At 36.7% G+C, this 15085-nt stretch overlaps 1 protein-coding gene across 3 annotated transcripts in view; it reads left to right on the plus strand.

Annotated features, from left to right (window-relative positions):
* CUL2 (cullin 2) overlaps nt 1-15085 on the plus strand; it is a 41251-nt gene that overhangs the window by 6965 nt on the left and 19201 nt on the right. For all 3 annotated transcript variants that reach the window (XM_014892195.2, XM_014892194.2, XM_014892193.2), the window contains exons 3-6: nt 2387-2489; nt 4263-4357; nt 7016-7121; nt 10039-10121. In XM_014892195.2, the coding sequence (XP_014747681.1) occupies nt 2387-2489; nt 4263-4357; nt 7016-7121; nt 10039-10121 (387 nt within the window). The remainder of the gene's footprint in view (nt 1-2386; nt 2490-4262; nt 4358-7015; nt 7122-10038; nt 10122-15085) is intronic.

The following is a 15085-nucleotide window of genomic DNA, read 5'->3' on the forward strand; positions in this document are numbered from 1 at the left end:
GAACAGATGGCTTTCACCATTAAAGATAAATTATTGAACAGTAAAGGCTTCTTCTGTTGTTCTAAGGGACAGCAGCAAAGGAAAAATGTGCTTTAAGTTTATGGAGTAAAATACCAGTGATTAGTGATCAGAGTTTTTGGGTTGTTTTTTTTGTTGTTGTTGTTTTGGTTTTTTGTTAAGAGAGTCACAACATTTTGAATATCACACTTAAATTTGGATTCTGGACTCAAAGAAAAAATGGATAAAGAAACAAGTACAAATTGATCAAGAAAGAGCAGTTTTGCAAAAGTCAGATATATTTCAGTCTCATTATAGCTTTTCTTTTGTAGAATTCTAGAGAAACTTGATCCAGCAAGTACTATTTGGTTGACACAGGAGTGTGAGATGCCTGTTCAAGTGCTTCTGTGATTAAGCTCTTAGTTTGTGTATCTGCTGATATTAAACAGGGTGGCAAATGTCGAGGAAGAATACTAGATTCAGCTTTCTTCTTTTGTAAGAAAATTCGTTCTCTAGAATATGGAAAGGCATGTTTGGAAGATGTGCATTTTCATGAAGGAGTAGGGATACCATTTTCGTTCTTTAACAGGATTATTAAAACTAAGAAACTTGCTCAGAAGATAAATTCAGAGATATTTGTTTACTGCTTTCATCAAATAAACTGTCATTGCTATTTTCTTCTGCTGCTGTGGTGGAGACTGCCTCTTTCCTCTAAATTTGTGTAAGTTGTTCTTGTGGTAGAGATCTGTAGGTTTTGGTGATTCAGGTAGTGTAATTGTGGATCTAAAGAGAAAAACGTCATGTCCTCTTTGCTTGTGAGTAAATTAGGAAAATTTCTAATTCTGAGTTTAATTTCTTAAAAATATCTTTGCATAGTAAAGAGGATGCATACTGAAGATGCATTTGACTACTCACCATCCTTAGACTGAGAAAATTTGTTGGGGAGGGGAAAGTGTAAAAACTAATTATTCTTTACAATCTATTTAATAGAATATTTCATTCTTCACAGTTTTAAGTTTATTTTGATATTTTATTGGTCATTATTTTACAAGCTGTTGTAGTGCAGTGGTAGCTACTGTTACAAAGCAGTGAATGTTGTCTGTTTTGTTTCTTGGTGTTTCCATGTAATGCTTTTTGCTGTTCTGAGGAGAATTCTAATAAAGATTATCTATATGAATGAAATAACTGTACTCAAGATTCGATTCTGGTTGGGGTCTCTGAGATTCTAGTGGCCAGATAAAGAGTTTTTTCCAAATTAGTTCTTCTGCATCAGAATCTTCTTTGTTTTGAGCAGTAATTCCGTATAAAAAATGAAAAACATGCATTTGAACACTGTTCTGTAGATTAAGCAGGTGACTCTTCAACTGTCTGTCTTCCACCTCCTTTTACACAGGCATGTGATCTTTTAGGGTATACTAGAGGAAAGCAGATCTTAACTCTTTTCTTAATTCAAGTGATACACTAAATCATTGATTTCTGCCATGGCTGGCTTTATGTAGTGCCTAGGCTTAGTGGTTAAGCATAATGTTTTAAAGTAATTTTTGCAGAATTAGTTTATTTCCCACAGTTGTTCATGTGAAGCTTGACCTAATCCTTGCTTGACTTTTCTGAAAGCAAAGTTCTCAGTCACAACTTCTCTTCCTCAAGTTACTCTTAAAACTTGATACAAACCAAAGATGTTGCTCTGCAAGGTAGTTTAGGAACAAAGCCACCTTAAGGGTGGCTTAACAGTTTGCTGCTGCCCATTTAAGTTAACAAGTACAACTGTTTTTTTGTGGCTGTGATTTAAACTGGCTTACTGAAATTATAATAATGGTTAAAAAGAATTTTTATCCATTGCAATTATTTAATTTTCAGTGTACCCTGAAGTTGTTTTACTTGTGGAGGTGAGGGCAAAATGCAGGGACAGTAAGTTGTTTTGGGCTCCAGGAAGGGAAACTTGAAGTCGGCTTCACCATGTGTTTGCTCTGCTCTGTACTTGACTAATCACGTTCTTAACCTAATTAGTGCTTCTTTCCATTATGTGAGAAGAGTTCATGTTGGCTGCAAATACAGAAGAACGGTGCATGAAAGCTGCTTTTTCACCTTGAGATTATTGTATATTATACATGGCAAATAAAGGGTAAAAGCCACATCAGTATAGGATCTTAACTCTAACATTGCCACAGCATTCACTATTTAAATTTTAATATTGATGCTGTAAATTTGGATTCTGCAAAAGCCTACATACTTAACTAATTTCAGAAAATGATTAATTTTATCTTTTTTGCTCAAAAGTAAAAAAACCCCAAAATCTAAATTGTATGTGTGGAAAAGAAAGAGTTCTGTAAATCATAAACTTTGTTGGTATGTTTTCACTCTTTAATACAAACCTTGACTTTGAGCCCAGAGACATTTATGCTTTGTGTGTGGCCTATCCTGAACCTCTTGGAGAGAGACTTTATACTGAGACTAAAATTTTTTTGGAGAATCATGTACGCCATTTGCACAAGGTAAGCTGTACAGTTAATGATGTCCATGTAGGTGTTCTTCGTCGTTTTTTTTTACTTTTTGTAGGTCTTTATGAGACTAAATCACAGATGACAGAGTTGCAGAGACACAATACTTGTATATACGAAATATGTAATACGTATCACACAACTATGTTGGCAGGTATTATAGATACCTGTTAATATGCAACACAAAAGAAATCGTTTTCTTTCTAAGCAAACAGTTCTAGTTTATGCAATATATTCATTGGCTTGAAAAGCGAGTTCTTTTATATGTCGAATGCTTATAAGCAAACAAGTTAGAGAAACGTCTTAATTTTGCAAATATACTGGAGTTTGTCATTCGCCTTGTGTTTCAACAGTGAAGTATACTCCAGTATCTTGGAAACTGACTGCATTTACTCTGTTAAAAATATAAACAAAAACCTTCTGAAACAAGTGGGAAATAACACAAGTGCTTGGGAGGAGAGGAAGTAATGGCAAATTATTTATTATGACAGCAATATTTTTATGTCTATATAGCTTCTGTTTCATCAGCTAAGACAGGTAATTTCATTACCATCATGATTCATTATGTTTAATAGATAGGGTAGATCAATGGTGCCTCCCTCTATATCAGTAAAAAGTGAAGTAGATTTAAATAAGATGCTTAGCAGTGTCTTTAGTGTCTTTATAGTGGGTAAAGCATTGCAAATTCTGTATAGTGCTGCTGATTAGCTTCATGCTTGGGTATCTAAGTATTTGACAAGATAGGCTGGGTGTCTTAATGGGCAGTTCCACTGGTTACAGAGAGGATAATTCTGACACTGATACACTAAATCAGTTCACTAAACTAGCAGAGAACTCTGCCAAATAAGTTCTTCCTCATTTATTTAGTGAGCTGAATGAACTCACTTAGGATAATCAGGCAGGTGCCAGCACAGTGGAAGCTGTGGGAAGTAGTGAAAAACAGATATCCAGTTTTTAAATTGCCTATCCACCCCTTGTCTCTGAAATAATGTTGGAAAACCTTTGCAAAATGCATACAGCACAGGAAAGCATTCTCAATTCTGTTTTGTCTACCAGCTTTCCTCTTTCATAATTTTTTACCCTTTTTTTTGCATGGGTTTCTTTGCTGCTTGAGCCAGATTTTAAAATTACGAACTATAGAGAGAATTAAAGTTGAATTCCTAGGATCTTGTCCCTCCTCACAAATCATACTAATTAGTTTAAATTGTTGCTAACTTCTCTGAAGTATGAATCTATTTTGAGAAGTTCAGTAGCTTTTTAGATGATGATTTGCTTAAATTTCAAAAGATTTGGGCCTAAATTTGAAAAACTTTAATGTGTTTTATATTTATATGTATCTGTGCTTTGTTAAACGTGTTTTATTCTGTGATTCTTAGTAAGTATAAGGATTTGTCTATCCTGTAAGGCATAGTGGTTTAATTGGTTATAGTTGGTCAGTTCTTCTGGTGTGCAGTGCATATGGCTGTGTGAATATAAAACTGATCTATGTCAGTGAGGGAATGGTTCTGCGAGTTGTCCCACCAGTTTGATGTGAGAATATGAAACAGGCTTATTCAAGCAGGTACTTCTGAAAAGATCAAAAGAAAATAATACAGTAGAGAGCTAGCTGCCTTACCAAAACTTGCTAGTATTAAGATGTGTTAACTTTTTGGTCATTGCTACAATTCTGAATATGCAAATGCTATTCCAAAATGATAATCCCCTGATAACCTTCTGTGTGCTATTTTCATACTAATTCTGGTGTGTGGGGGGTGTGTGCCTTCACAGAGAGTTCTGGAAGCTGAAGAACAAGTACTGGTTATGTATCACAGATACTGGGAAGAGTATAGCAAAGGGGCAGACTATATGGACTGTTTATACAGGTAAGCTTTGCAAAAGAGTTGTTAAACCTTTGAAATTATTTAAATGATCTGCAGGTTAAGTTGAAGAGTGTTGATTAAAGAGAGCAGTAGATTAATATGCCTCAGGTCAGTTTTGGAGAGAATATAGTTATGGTAGCAGAACATGAGAAGAAAGGAATAATGCCTCAACAGGTAAGTATCCAAGATGGTTCCTAAAGTTCTTTCATACTAATGTATTCTACTTGATGCTGCAGTGCCAAATGTGTTGTGCTAATCAACCCTGCTGTGTATAAGCTAATAATCCTAGGAGTACTTCTACAACGATGGCACCGTGCTGCAGTATGCAGTTGAACCCATGTGGTTTGAGTCAAAGTTTTAAGATATTCTGCATTTTATAAATCAGTTGGAATTTTTTTCTTGTTGCATGCTTGCTCTGAAAAAAGTGTCATAATTTAGTTGACTCTGTTGTACCCAGGTTTGTATCCCAGAATTTCTGTCGTTCTTCCAGCAATGAAAACTGATTAATGTCTACAGGTAGTAGTCTGAAAGTTACTTTAAAATAGATTCCCTTAAAATTTAAATAGGCTTGCATCTCTGCTTCTAACCTGATAGGCAATACTTCAAACACTACTCAAATGTGAGACACTTTTGAGCAAAATTCATAAAATGTGAGATCAGTCATGTAATTGGCAAATGAGTTAAATCTTTTCTTTCTTCAGTGTTGATTTTGGTTTGTTTATTTTTTTTTCTACCATCCTCCTCAGTGCATTTTGCTAGGAAAACAAATCTGGATTAAATTTGAGAAGTAAAATCCCACATGTGCTTGACTAAACCAAGGTGATAAAACTGTTGGAATAAGGAACACTGAAAGAAACTTCTTCAGTTGTTTTTGTTAGTTCTGATGATAAAAACAGTAGATAAAAACAATGCTGGACATTAGCCCTTACCAGTGTCTTGTTGCTGCAACTGTTTTCATAGGTACTTTTAAAAAATCTGGTCTGCGTACTTTAATTTCAAGTGATTGGGAGGGTTTTCTTATCCAGCAAATTGAAATTAAGTCATTTAAAGAAAAAAAAAGTATTGCAATTGTTCATAATAAAATCCTGAAAACTAAACACACATACACACATGGTGCAGCTTTTGCTTTGTTCCATTTTGTCTTTTAAATACTTGTAATTATACCAGCATATCAAGGTATAGCAATTTTTAGTTTTACATGCTACTCTTAGTTCTCTTTCTGTATGTACTGATGGAAGAGAGAAGTAGTGAGGGGAGTTTAGGGCTTTCCTTTTTAGCAAGCTTAACGAGAAAAAGCAGATTGGCAGCTGTTGGCTTTGTTCACATGGAGGGAGATGGGAAAATGCCACCAAGGAGCCTGTTTGAGGCTCATGTTCCAGCTGTTCCTAATGTCCCCACAGGTTTTGTAGGACCTGGAGGGCCTGTAGCCCTCTAGAGAGAACTGCATTTACAGTTCATGGCTGGTATCAGTGGTAGCACAGGGTTACAGTACTCCCTGAGTCTGAAAGTAGCTCAGGCTGCTGTACTCCAGTTTGTCATCACTGTACTATGACAAGTCTTACTTCTTTGGACTCCTTGGTGTCCTAAATTCTTTCAAGTTCCCAGGATTTCACAGTGTGTTCCTCCTTTTCTCCTTCGCTTGACTTTTGCCTTCATGCTGAGAGTGTTCAGACATCTCTGGTCTGGTGCAGCCTCTGAAGCCTCAATCTCTTAAGGTGCTTCAGTAATCTGGCTCTTTTCAGTGTCTGAAACTGAGCGTCTCAAAACTTCTAGTTAGATCAGAAATTTAAAAAACCTTCTTAGTTGCCTCATTTAAGCATTTCTAATATAAGAAATATTATAAGTGTATATTATTGTGAAATATATTAGAATTTTTTCCCAGTTACCTGGGAAAGAAAAGAATGGTTCAGTTTAAAAGTGTTACAATGTTTGTTTTATGGCAATGCTGAGGGTCAAGATGGATGTTTTGGCAGGTCTTGCACAGAATCCATTTTGTGTACTTTATAAAAATTATGCATGCAGTAGTAAATACTGAATTTAATAGTAGCATTTATAGGATTTCTTCTTTTTAACTGTTACTTAAAGTAATTTCTGAAAATTCTCTTTAAAATATGTTATCTGGCTGTTAACTAGTTCGTGACCTGAGTAAAGGATCATAACTGACAAAAGTTTGCCCTGTTAAAATTAGCAGTACTTCTGTGTTACAGTCTGAGAGAAACACAAAAGAATAAACAGTACAGGTAGAAGAAAATACTTTTAACTTAAAAATATCTGATAGTAGGAGTGTTTTTCTATGATTAAAATAAACTACTATCCCTCTAATACTAATCTGTGAGTTAGGAGTATTTTGCACATATATATGTATGAGTAACACAGCAGTGCATATTGAAAGGTTGGATTCTTACACAAGTATATTGCTCACCAAGAAAATGCTGACAGTGATATTTCAGATTCCTGTTTGATCTCTCAGTTACCAACACTACTGTTTTAATGTGATGTAAATTCTTTCAATTCGTATTGTAACATTTTTCTACAAATAGCAATGGCATTGGTTAAAGGAGGTTATATTTTGTGATGTGGAAGACATTCCACAATTCTGAACTGAACTTTAAAAGCCTTTTCTTTCTGTCTGTTTTGATTAGAATATCTTTATTTCTATAGGTACCTCAACACACAGTTTATTAAGAAGAACAAATTGACTGAAGCTGATCTTCAGTATGGTTATGGAGGGGTGGATATGAATGAACCTTTGATGGAAATTGGAGAGGTAGGTATCTCTCAGAGTGGGGTTGGATATTAACGGCATTCAGAATGCTATAAGTTCAGCTTTGTCTTTTGAAATTTTCAGTTTTGTGTGTCACAGAAATATTGTAAATGCAAGCATTGTTTCCTTTGTAAAATGAGATTACAGTTTTGGTGTAGAAAAATAAGAGTTCCCTGGCAGGGAAAAAAAGCAAATATGAAAACTGTTGGAAAACCTGGGGTTAAAATGTGCTAATAGAACCACTTTGCAAACAAGCTTGAGATTCTTAAGTGATACTGCTATCTAGAAAACATGTTGAAGAAGCAGTATAATTTTGTTTTTGGAAACCCTTGAAGCATTAGATTTTAGGCTTCTATTTCTTGATGTGACGAAGTATGAAAGCTTTTCGTGAGAATCTCAAGGCAGTAAGGTTAATATCTATTCTTGAATGGTGTAGGATTAGGTTTATGGCAGTCACACCTTTATCCTGAAAAGTAATGGAGACTTGAGTCCTACATTCATGTATTAAATTGCAGCACTATTTTGGTGGATTCATTGCTCCATTTCTTGACCTATGAAGCACTTGGCAAGTTTAGCAAGTCTTTGTTTTGAAAGCATTTTCTCTTTCATTATGGTTCCTGTAGGATTCTGTCTTTTATTCTTTGGATTGTACAAGGGCTCTGGCAGAAGTCAAATTATTCGTTGTCCATCAGTTTAGGATTGAAGGAATTACCGTTTATGCCAATTTAGATGACTGAAATGATCTGGCCTTTATCTACCCAAGGGCAAACATGTTAATTTTATATGTAGTTCTCTTCAGTCTCAGCATGAAGTTACAGAATTAATGCCCAGTATTTTTAGAAGCAGAACTGCACTCTCTGTTCTGAAGTTTCGGTCTCAACATCACTCTTGTGTGGTTACAAAACTTTGGGAGCTTTTCAGTAATCTTGAACAAGTTGATTCTTGCTCAGTTCTTCTGAGGTATATAACAGTAGGTCTGTAGCTGAGACAGAGGTGTGTGTGTGTGAGGTGTGTGGGCATAGCTTCAAACAGTTCTTCATCCCCACAACTGTTCCAGACATTCAGTAATTGTTGTACTAGGAAACATACAGGATGAGATAAGTTAATGAAAATAGTCTGCAAGTGCTTACAAGAGATTACTTTTTTCCCCTCTGCATGTTATGAGTGCATGGTAAAGGAGACTGCATTTCTGAGTTGAGCTCCTATCACTAATTTTAAACTCCTGAGTTTTCAATGGCTCTGTTGAAGCCCTGAGCTAGAAGGTATTTAAGATGTGCCTTCTGTGTTTTTTTTCCCCAAGAAATAGATTCTGGGAAATGGAGGAAACAGCCACTTTCAGTATTGCCAGTCTAGTTGGAGAAGTAAGATTAGTCCCTGTCTTCAAGGGGGAGAAACTTGAACTAATATATCAAGTTGCTGGATTGATGTGTCTATAGTTTATTTGACAAGAAAATTCCAGTAGGTGACTTGAATTTGCTTCTCACTGGTAGCTCATATGTGAGCACGACCATGCTGGAGACCACATTTTAGAATAGATCTACCTGAGGTTGTTTCTCTTCACCTCTTAGTCACAAAATGTATCAATTCTTGTCCTTTTTGTCCTTCCCTTTCTCCTCTCTCTCCAGAGCTGGCTTCTTTCAGCTGGCTTCTTTCATTCTGTGGTGGATGAGTTCCTGTTGTCGTACAGAAACTTACCAGTTCTCCAGTACTCTGCACAAGGCGAGACAGTGAAAATCACTCCTAAGACAATTTTAGCTTCAAAACATGATCTATCTTTGGATTTATAAGCAAATCTTTACCTCTCCTTTAGCCTGCTTGTGTCAGGTTTACATTCTCAACCCTGTATTGCAGCATGAGTGCTGAATAGCTGTGACAGCTGGAGCAAGTTCATGCTCTTTAAAAAGGAGATTTATTTCACAGAGTGGATCAGAGTGCCTGCTTTCAGTTAAGACAAACCTGATTGATAGTTTAACTTTTAAATCTAATGACCTGTTAGTTGTGTCAAAGCTTTCTTAGAACCAATATTCCCTCTGTCTTTATTGAACTTTGCAGTTTCATTTTTTCCCAGTCTACTACTTCTTGGCAGGTGTTTTTGGAGGTCTTCTATGCACAGAAGCATTGTCCCTTTGGGCTTTAAATCTGACTTTGATTCAAGTCTAAAAACTCATTCGAACTATTGGAATTGTGTTTTAAGAGTGGTATATCTTAGGAGCAACTGCTTCACCAGTAAGAATTAGAAATATTTGAGTCCACTTGACTAATTCCTGCAGTGATCTATTAGAAATAGGGTGGCCTATCCCGAATGTGAATTGATTTGAATTCCATTTGAAGCCAAATGTTAGCTTGCTTAAGATGTAAGCATCTTAGTTTAGAGATGTTCTTTGTGTGTTGGATGAAAGGATTCTGTGTCTTTGACTGTGACCTCTGGCAAATTGGCCAGGAGAAACTCCCCTTAGTCAGGTGAGGCTTATTTTGCCATCATTGTTAAAAACACTGGTGTTTGTACACATTCAGACACTTTGGGTAGAAAGGTATGTTACTTACCTATACTGTGCAGATGTTTGGTTTATGTGTAGTCTCAAAATCTGCTCTTGTAACCAGCTTGCTTAGAGTCCTTATATGCCTTTGAGAATACCTGATGGAGTGGAACCAAGGAATAAATCAGTTCTATTAGATGTGTAGGAAGAATGCAGGCTGGGAAGCCAGCATTCACAAAGTCAGTCTGACTAGAGATAGAAGAGGTTGTGTAACAACTGAATTTTTAAAATCCTGAATGGGGAATTGTGTCATCTTTGATACTGTTCTAGATTTAGTGTGGTGGGTTTTAGTTGTTTTTTGGGGTTTTTTTGTTTTTTTGGTTTTTTTTGGTTTTTTTTTAATGTATTTTTTATTGATGTAAACCTGTGCTGTGTCCTGACAGCTAGCTCTTGATATGTGGAGAAAATTAATGATTGAGCCGCTGCAGGCCATCCTTATTCGGATGCTCCTCCGAGAAATAAAAAAGTGAGTACTTGATTGCTTCTTCCTTTAACATATATCAGGGTATTGCACTTGTTTTTTTACTTTGAAAATTTGTGGACTTTGACAGAATTGTTTTATGTTTTTTTTAAGGTAACTTCTTATCTGATAATGATGGTCTCTCCGTTCTCAATGTGTCTATGTATTTGTGGCTTTCATGTGTAGAAAAAGGCAGTGAATTCTCTGTAACCACAGAGTAATGATCATTCTATTTCAGCAGTCCTTCTTATCAATGAGAGGAGAGGAGTTAGAATAATTGCCCAGGTCCCATAGGATGCCTTTTGTCTTTTTCTCTGTCTAATACTGACTGTCTTTAGCTTCTGTGCTGTCAGTAAAGTTAAGGGACCAGGCCTTGGACGAAGATTTGCCAAAGCCAGTCAAGCTGTATTGCTTTGCGTGGAGCCCAGAACAATTCTTGCTTATCTGCCAGGAAGACAAAGCTTCTGGGTTTCAGTTTTTCAGATCAGTACCTTCACTTAACAATTTTGATGTTTGACTTGAATGAAATGAAGATAATTATTTTTGCAGTTTGAGGGAAAGTTATTATTTTATTTTTGGTTTGGGTTTTTTGGTTTTTTTGGTTTGTTTTGTTTTTGTTTTTTGGGGGGAGGGTGTTTTTGTTTTGTTTTGGTTTTTGGGGTTTTTTTGGTTGGTTGGTTGGTTGGTTTTGGGGTTTGTTTTGTTTTTGTTTTTTTTACTTCTAGAAAAAGCCAAAGACCTTAGGACTTTTAAAGCTTTGATTTAAAAATTTTATTTAACTTCTAAAGGATTTTCTAATTTATGAATAAACAGAAATTTCGCCATCTACTGCAGATCTTGTGTGCAGTCGTAAATTTCATCAGTTTCTGCATTCCTACCATTGTTTTGGCTAACTCTGGAGTTGCCTAATGACTGGGGTTTTTTTAAGTGATTGCTCAGGTGACCAGACTGGTGTAGGTGAACTGAGGGAGAAAAGTAATTTGGCCGATTGAGGTTCCTTGAATATGAACTTGGTCAAAAAACAATTTGTAAGGCATTGAAAACCTAATTTTAATTGTTTATTTGTATTTTCCATTCCTGAATTAAATATTTGACAGTAAAGTCGCAGATATGATGTCTCTTTTGGATGGTGTTTCTGAAGCCAGGAATTATTTATTTGCTTCCAGTTGTTAAATCATGGTTCCTTTGTAACCAGGGCTAATAGTGCTTTATCCATTTTTACTCTATTTGTTTTCACTAAATGGAGATTCTCTAATTCATAGTGAAGAACATTCTCTTTTGTTACATCAAGCATAGTGATGCTGAAGACTTGTTTTAGTTAATTATATATGTCCCTGGTGGGTGGGAGTGGAAATGTGTGTGAAAACCTTTTTCAACAGACGTCTGATGCCGCTTAAAATAATAGTCTGTGTTTAGCTTGAGGCTGATTGCAGACCTCCCCAGGGTGTCTAGATCAAGGCTGTCACTGGCTTTGGGAGGCATTAGATCTTGAGACAGAAAGAAGTTATCACTATTTATTACTATTTTGAAACTTTGAAATAAAACTTAGCTCATTGTCTCTAATGGTTTGATTTGGATTTTTTCCCATTCTTTATTAGGAAGTCTTTCGTGTGATCTCAGAGAAGTTCAGTTCTGCTTCTCAAAATATGCATCCAAAATTAAGTTTCTTCTAGCCACTTTGTGATCTGCATATCATTTAATGAGTTACATAAGAGAGAGCTGCTTCTTGTTGATGTTTTTTTTCCTGCTATCATGAAATGCAATGCTTCCTGTGGGAGTTCTGAGGATGGCCTTTGCATGTAACAATAGGCTTGTTGCTGTTCTTTGCTGTAATTTCAGTGGTCAACACAGCTTTTAAGAGGCAGTTTTAAAGATGCTGCAAGTGGCTTAAATGTCTTCTAGCACTCAGTAATTCAGGGATTAAACAAGATGCATATCCATAAGCTATATCTGTCAGACATGCAAGAATATGCATGGGAATAATATAACCTAAACATTTTAACAAAATTACTAATACATGTATATGCTTAAAAACTCTTCTATTCTACACCTTCCTCATAGTACTTGTTTGTGCATGGTTCAATTTATTACAGTGCTTTAAAAAAATAAGTTAATGTAGATGGGAGAGTTGAACTACTTCTAGTCAGGAAGTTTGCGTAGCATACAACAATATGTGGAGTTGATAACCAACACTGTAGTTAATTGTTGTATATAAAAGTAGCTTTCTTACTGCACTGGAAGAGGTAGGGAAGCAGAGCCACATATTCTTTCAAATGTTACTTTATCAATGTATTTAACTGGATTTTTAAAAAGACTTCTGACTACAGCCTTGAGTACACCAACTTTTTAGAAGCTATAAGCTTGTGCAATGCATTATACATTAAAACTGACAAACTTTTTTTGGTACATGAAAATAAAGAAATACAAGTAGTGGCTTGTGGCTCAGCTGAACAAGATGGCTAAACTGATCTAAGAGTGTACTGACACCAAAAAGGAGCAGGCTGTGCTCTACCACCTTTCATGTGCTGAATTTGGTGTTCACCTGATTCCTTAGTGACCCAGCTCAACTGCTAATGTGACAGAAAACCATCTTGGCTAATGTTTCATCAGATTGGCACAACAATTCAGCAAAGCATTAGATGAGTGCCAAAGCAAAAGAAGAGAGATAGAGGCCTGTGACTGAGCAAAGAGAGCAGGATTAGCCCCTTGAACAGCAGAGAATTCTTAAATCACTTAAGCCTGCCTTGTCTGACTGCACTACCAATATAGAGTTCTGAGTATAACACTTTCATCCCACTCCCTCTAGTTCAAGCACTCCTCCTACAAGGCAGGCTGAATATCAACTTAAGCATTTTGGTTTCAACACAACAGGAAGCTGACAAGATCTTGAATTGTGAGAAAATTCGTCTATGAAATTCTTAAACAGAAATAATTTGGAAATTACTCAGGTGCTATCTCAAATGATGGTGTGATTAGTACAGCCTGAGAGAGGCTTCTTTAGTAAAGATAACTAACACTTTCTAACTAACTGGACCTATTCCTCTCTAAGCTGATACATTATCTGTTCCATTTGTTTGAAATTAAAGCTATTGGAAATTAACTTTTTAAAAAGCATTTGGAACAGGCTCATCTAGTTCACAATGAATTCTGTAGGTAATTGGCCTTGAAAGACCCTTGGTCTGACACAGCAGAGCATTTCTTTTGAGTGATGGAATCTTCTTTTAATGAATCTGATATTTAATTATTGTACCTGAAATTTTTAAAATATTCTTCTTTGGGGCTGTACTAATACACTGTACAATACATGTTGAACATCCACTGTTAGCTTGAGCCTGAAGACAGGAGCAAGATGGAGATAATATAAACCAGCACAACTTTCTTGTGCATGTGTTTTGTAGCTTTCTCTATTTCTTTTGGAAAAAAACCCTTGTCACCACCTGAATTAGCAGAACTTGTGTTTCTAGCGCTTTATCTTTTTATCTAGATTCCTTTCCAAACATCGTCATACCCAAGATATCCTGTGACATCCCTGCTTCAACCTGTGTTGCAGCTGCTCTGTAGTTTTATGCATCTGTATTGCTTGCTGACTGCTGCCAAGAATGAAAAAAAACATTTCATAGACTTCTACCTTTGGGGGGTCACCAATTCCATTTTAGTGTGGCAGTTGTTCTTCTGCTACAACTTTTGTGAAAGTCGTCCTTAAAACTTCTGTGAAATTTTGTTGACGTTTGCACTACACATTCCTGGGAGCAGAATGCCATTGGTGTAAATAAAAGCCTGGAGTGGCTACCAGAGCAGGCAAGGCCTGTTCTGTGCTGGGTTTGTTTTCATTTATTACCTTGGTGCCATCTGACCTCTGCTTCAAAAGCTTGTTTCCTTCCTTCCAGCTCTTCTGTGGAGCATGTCTCCTGTACTTATACAGCTTTTTCCTAATGTACATTGTCCTTTAAGTCCCCTGGGTCTGGCCATTGCAGCCCCTTCCCCTCCGTATGGGCTAAGGTCTCAAGTGGCCTGTGAATCGAGCAGAGGGAAGCTGGGACTCGAGCTGTTCCTCCAGTAATGCTGCTTGTGTTTGTGTAGCCGATCCAGGGTCCTGTATGTGAGAGCTGGGCTGGGTTGTTTCTTGCCAGAGCCCTGCTTTGTAATATGCTCAGCTTTTAGTTCTGTGACTTCCTATGCTCCATGGCCTAGCCCTGTGTTCACAGGCTGCATGCATCCTATAGCTCTCCATGCTCCTGGGCTCCTCTGGGGTGGAATTGCACGGCCAGAGCAGATGTTTTTTTCCCATCTGTGATTCTGTGCTGCTGCCTCTGCCATCGTAAACCAGACCCTGCAGAGAGATGTTAGCAAGGATGAAGGGTGTCATTGCATGTACCCAAATCCAGGTTTATTCCACTGGTTCAGCTCCCACAACCAGAGAAAATCTTCTTGTTCCCTGGGTGAAAAAATCAGACCATCCCTGATGGAACCCATCCGTTCAGTTCATTTGTAATGGATAATAAATCTGCATAAACCATACAGTGACTGTTCATAATCTGTTAAGAGAAATAATTCTTTACACCCATCATGAGTTTAAGTTTTCAGATCTGAGAAAGCAGTAGTGTTTGAAAGCAGTATCCATAATTATCAGTGTTGTGAATACATGAAGATGGTCTAGCGTGCATAATACAGTGACTGCTTGTGTGGCTGTCCTGGTAAACTCCAGAGCTTATGGTCATCCTCTGGAGTTTTTCCTGGTTACAAACCAAAAATAAATGACATTAGCAAAATTACTTCTCTCCCATTTCACACCAGCCTAGATGGGTATATGATAATGTTTGTATTTGATGGTTAACACCTTAGGAGTTAAGGAATATTTTTTTACTTAATTGTAAAGTACATATGCAAAGTGATTTTTTTTTTTTAGAACTTTACTCTGCTGTTTTGAGTGTGGGTCTGTTATTTCCAGTCTTTGCAAAGGCCTGAACACT

Source organism: Sturnus vulgaris, chromosome 1, assembly GCF_052056855.1.
Source record: "Sturnus vulgaris isolate bStuVul1 chromosome 1, bStuVul1.hap1, whole genome shotgun sequence".
Taxonomy (NCBI): Eukaryota; Metazoa; Chordata; class Aves; order Passeriformes; family Sturnidae; genus Sturnus; species Sturnus vulgaris.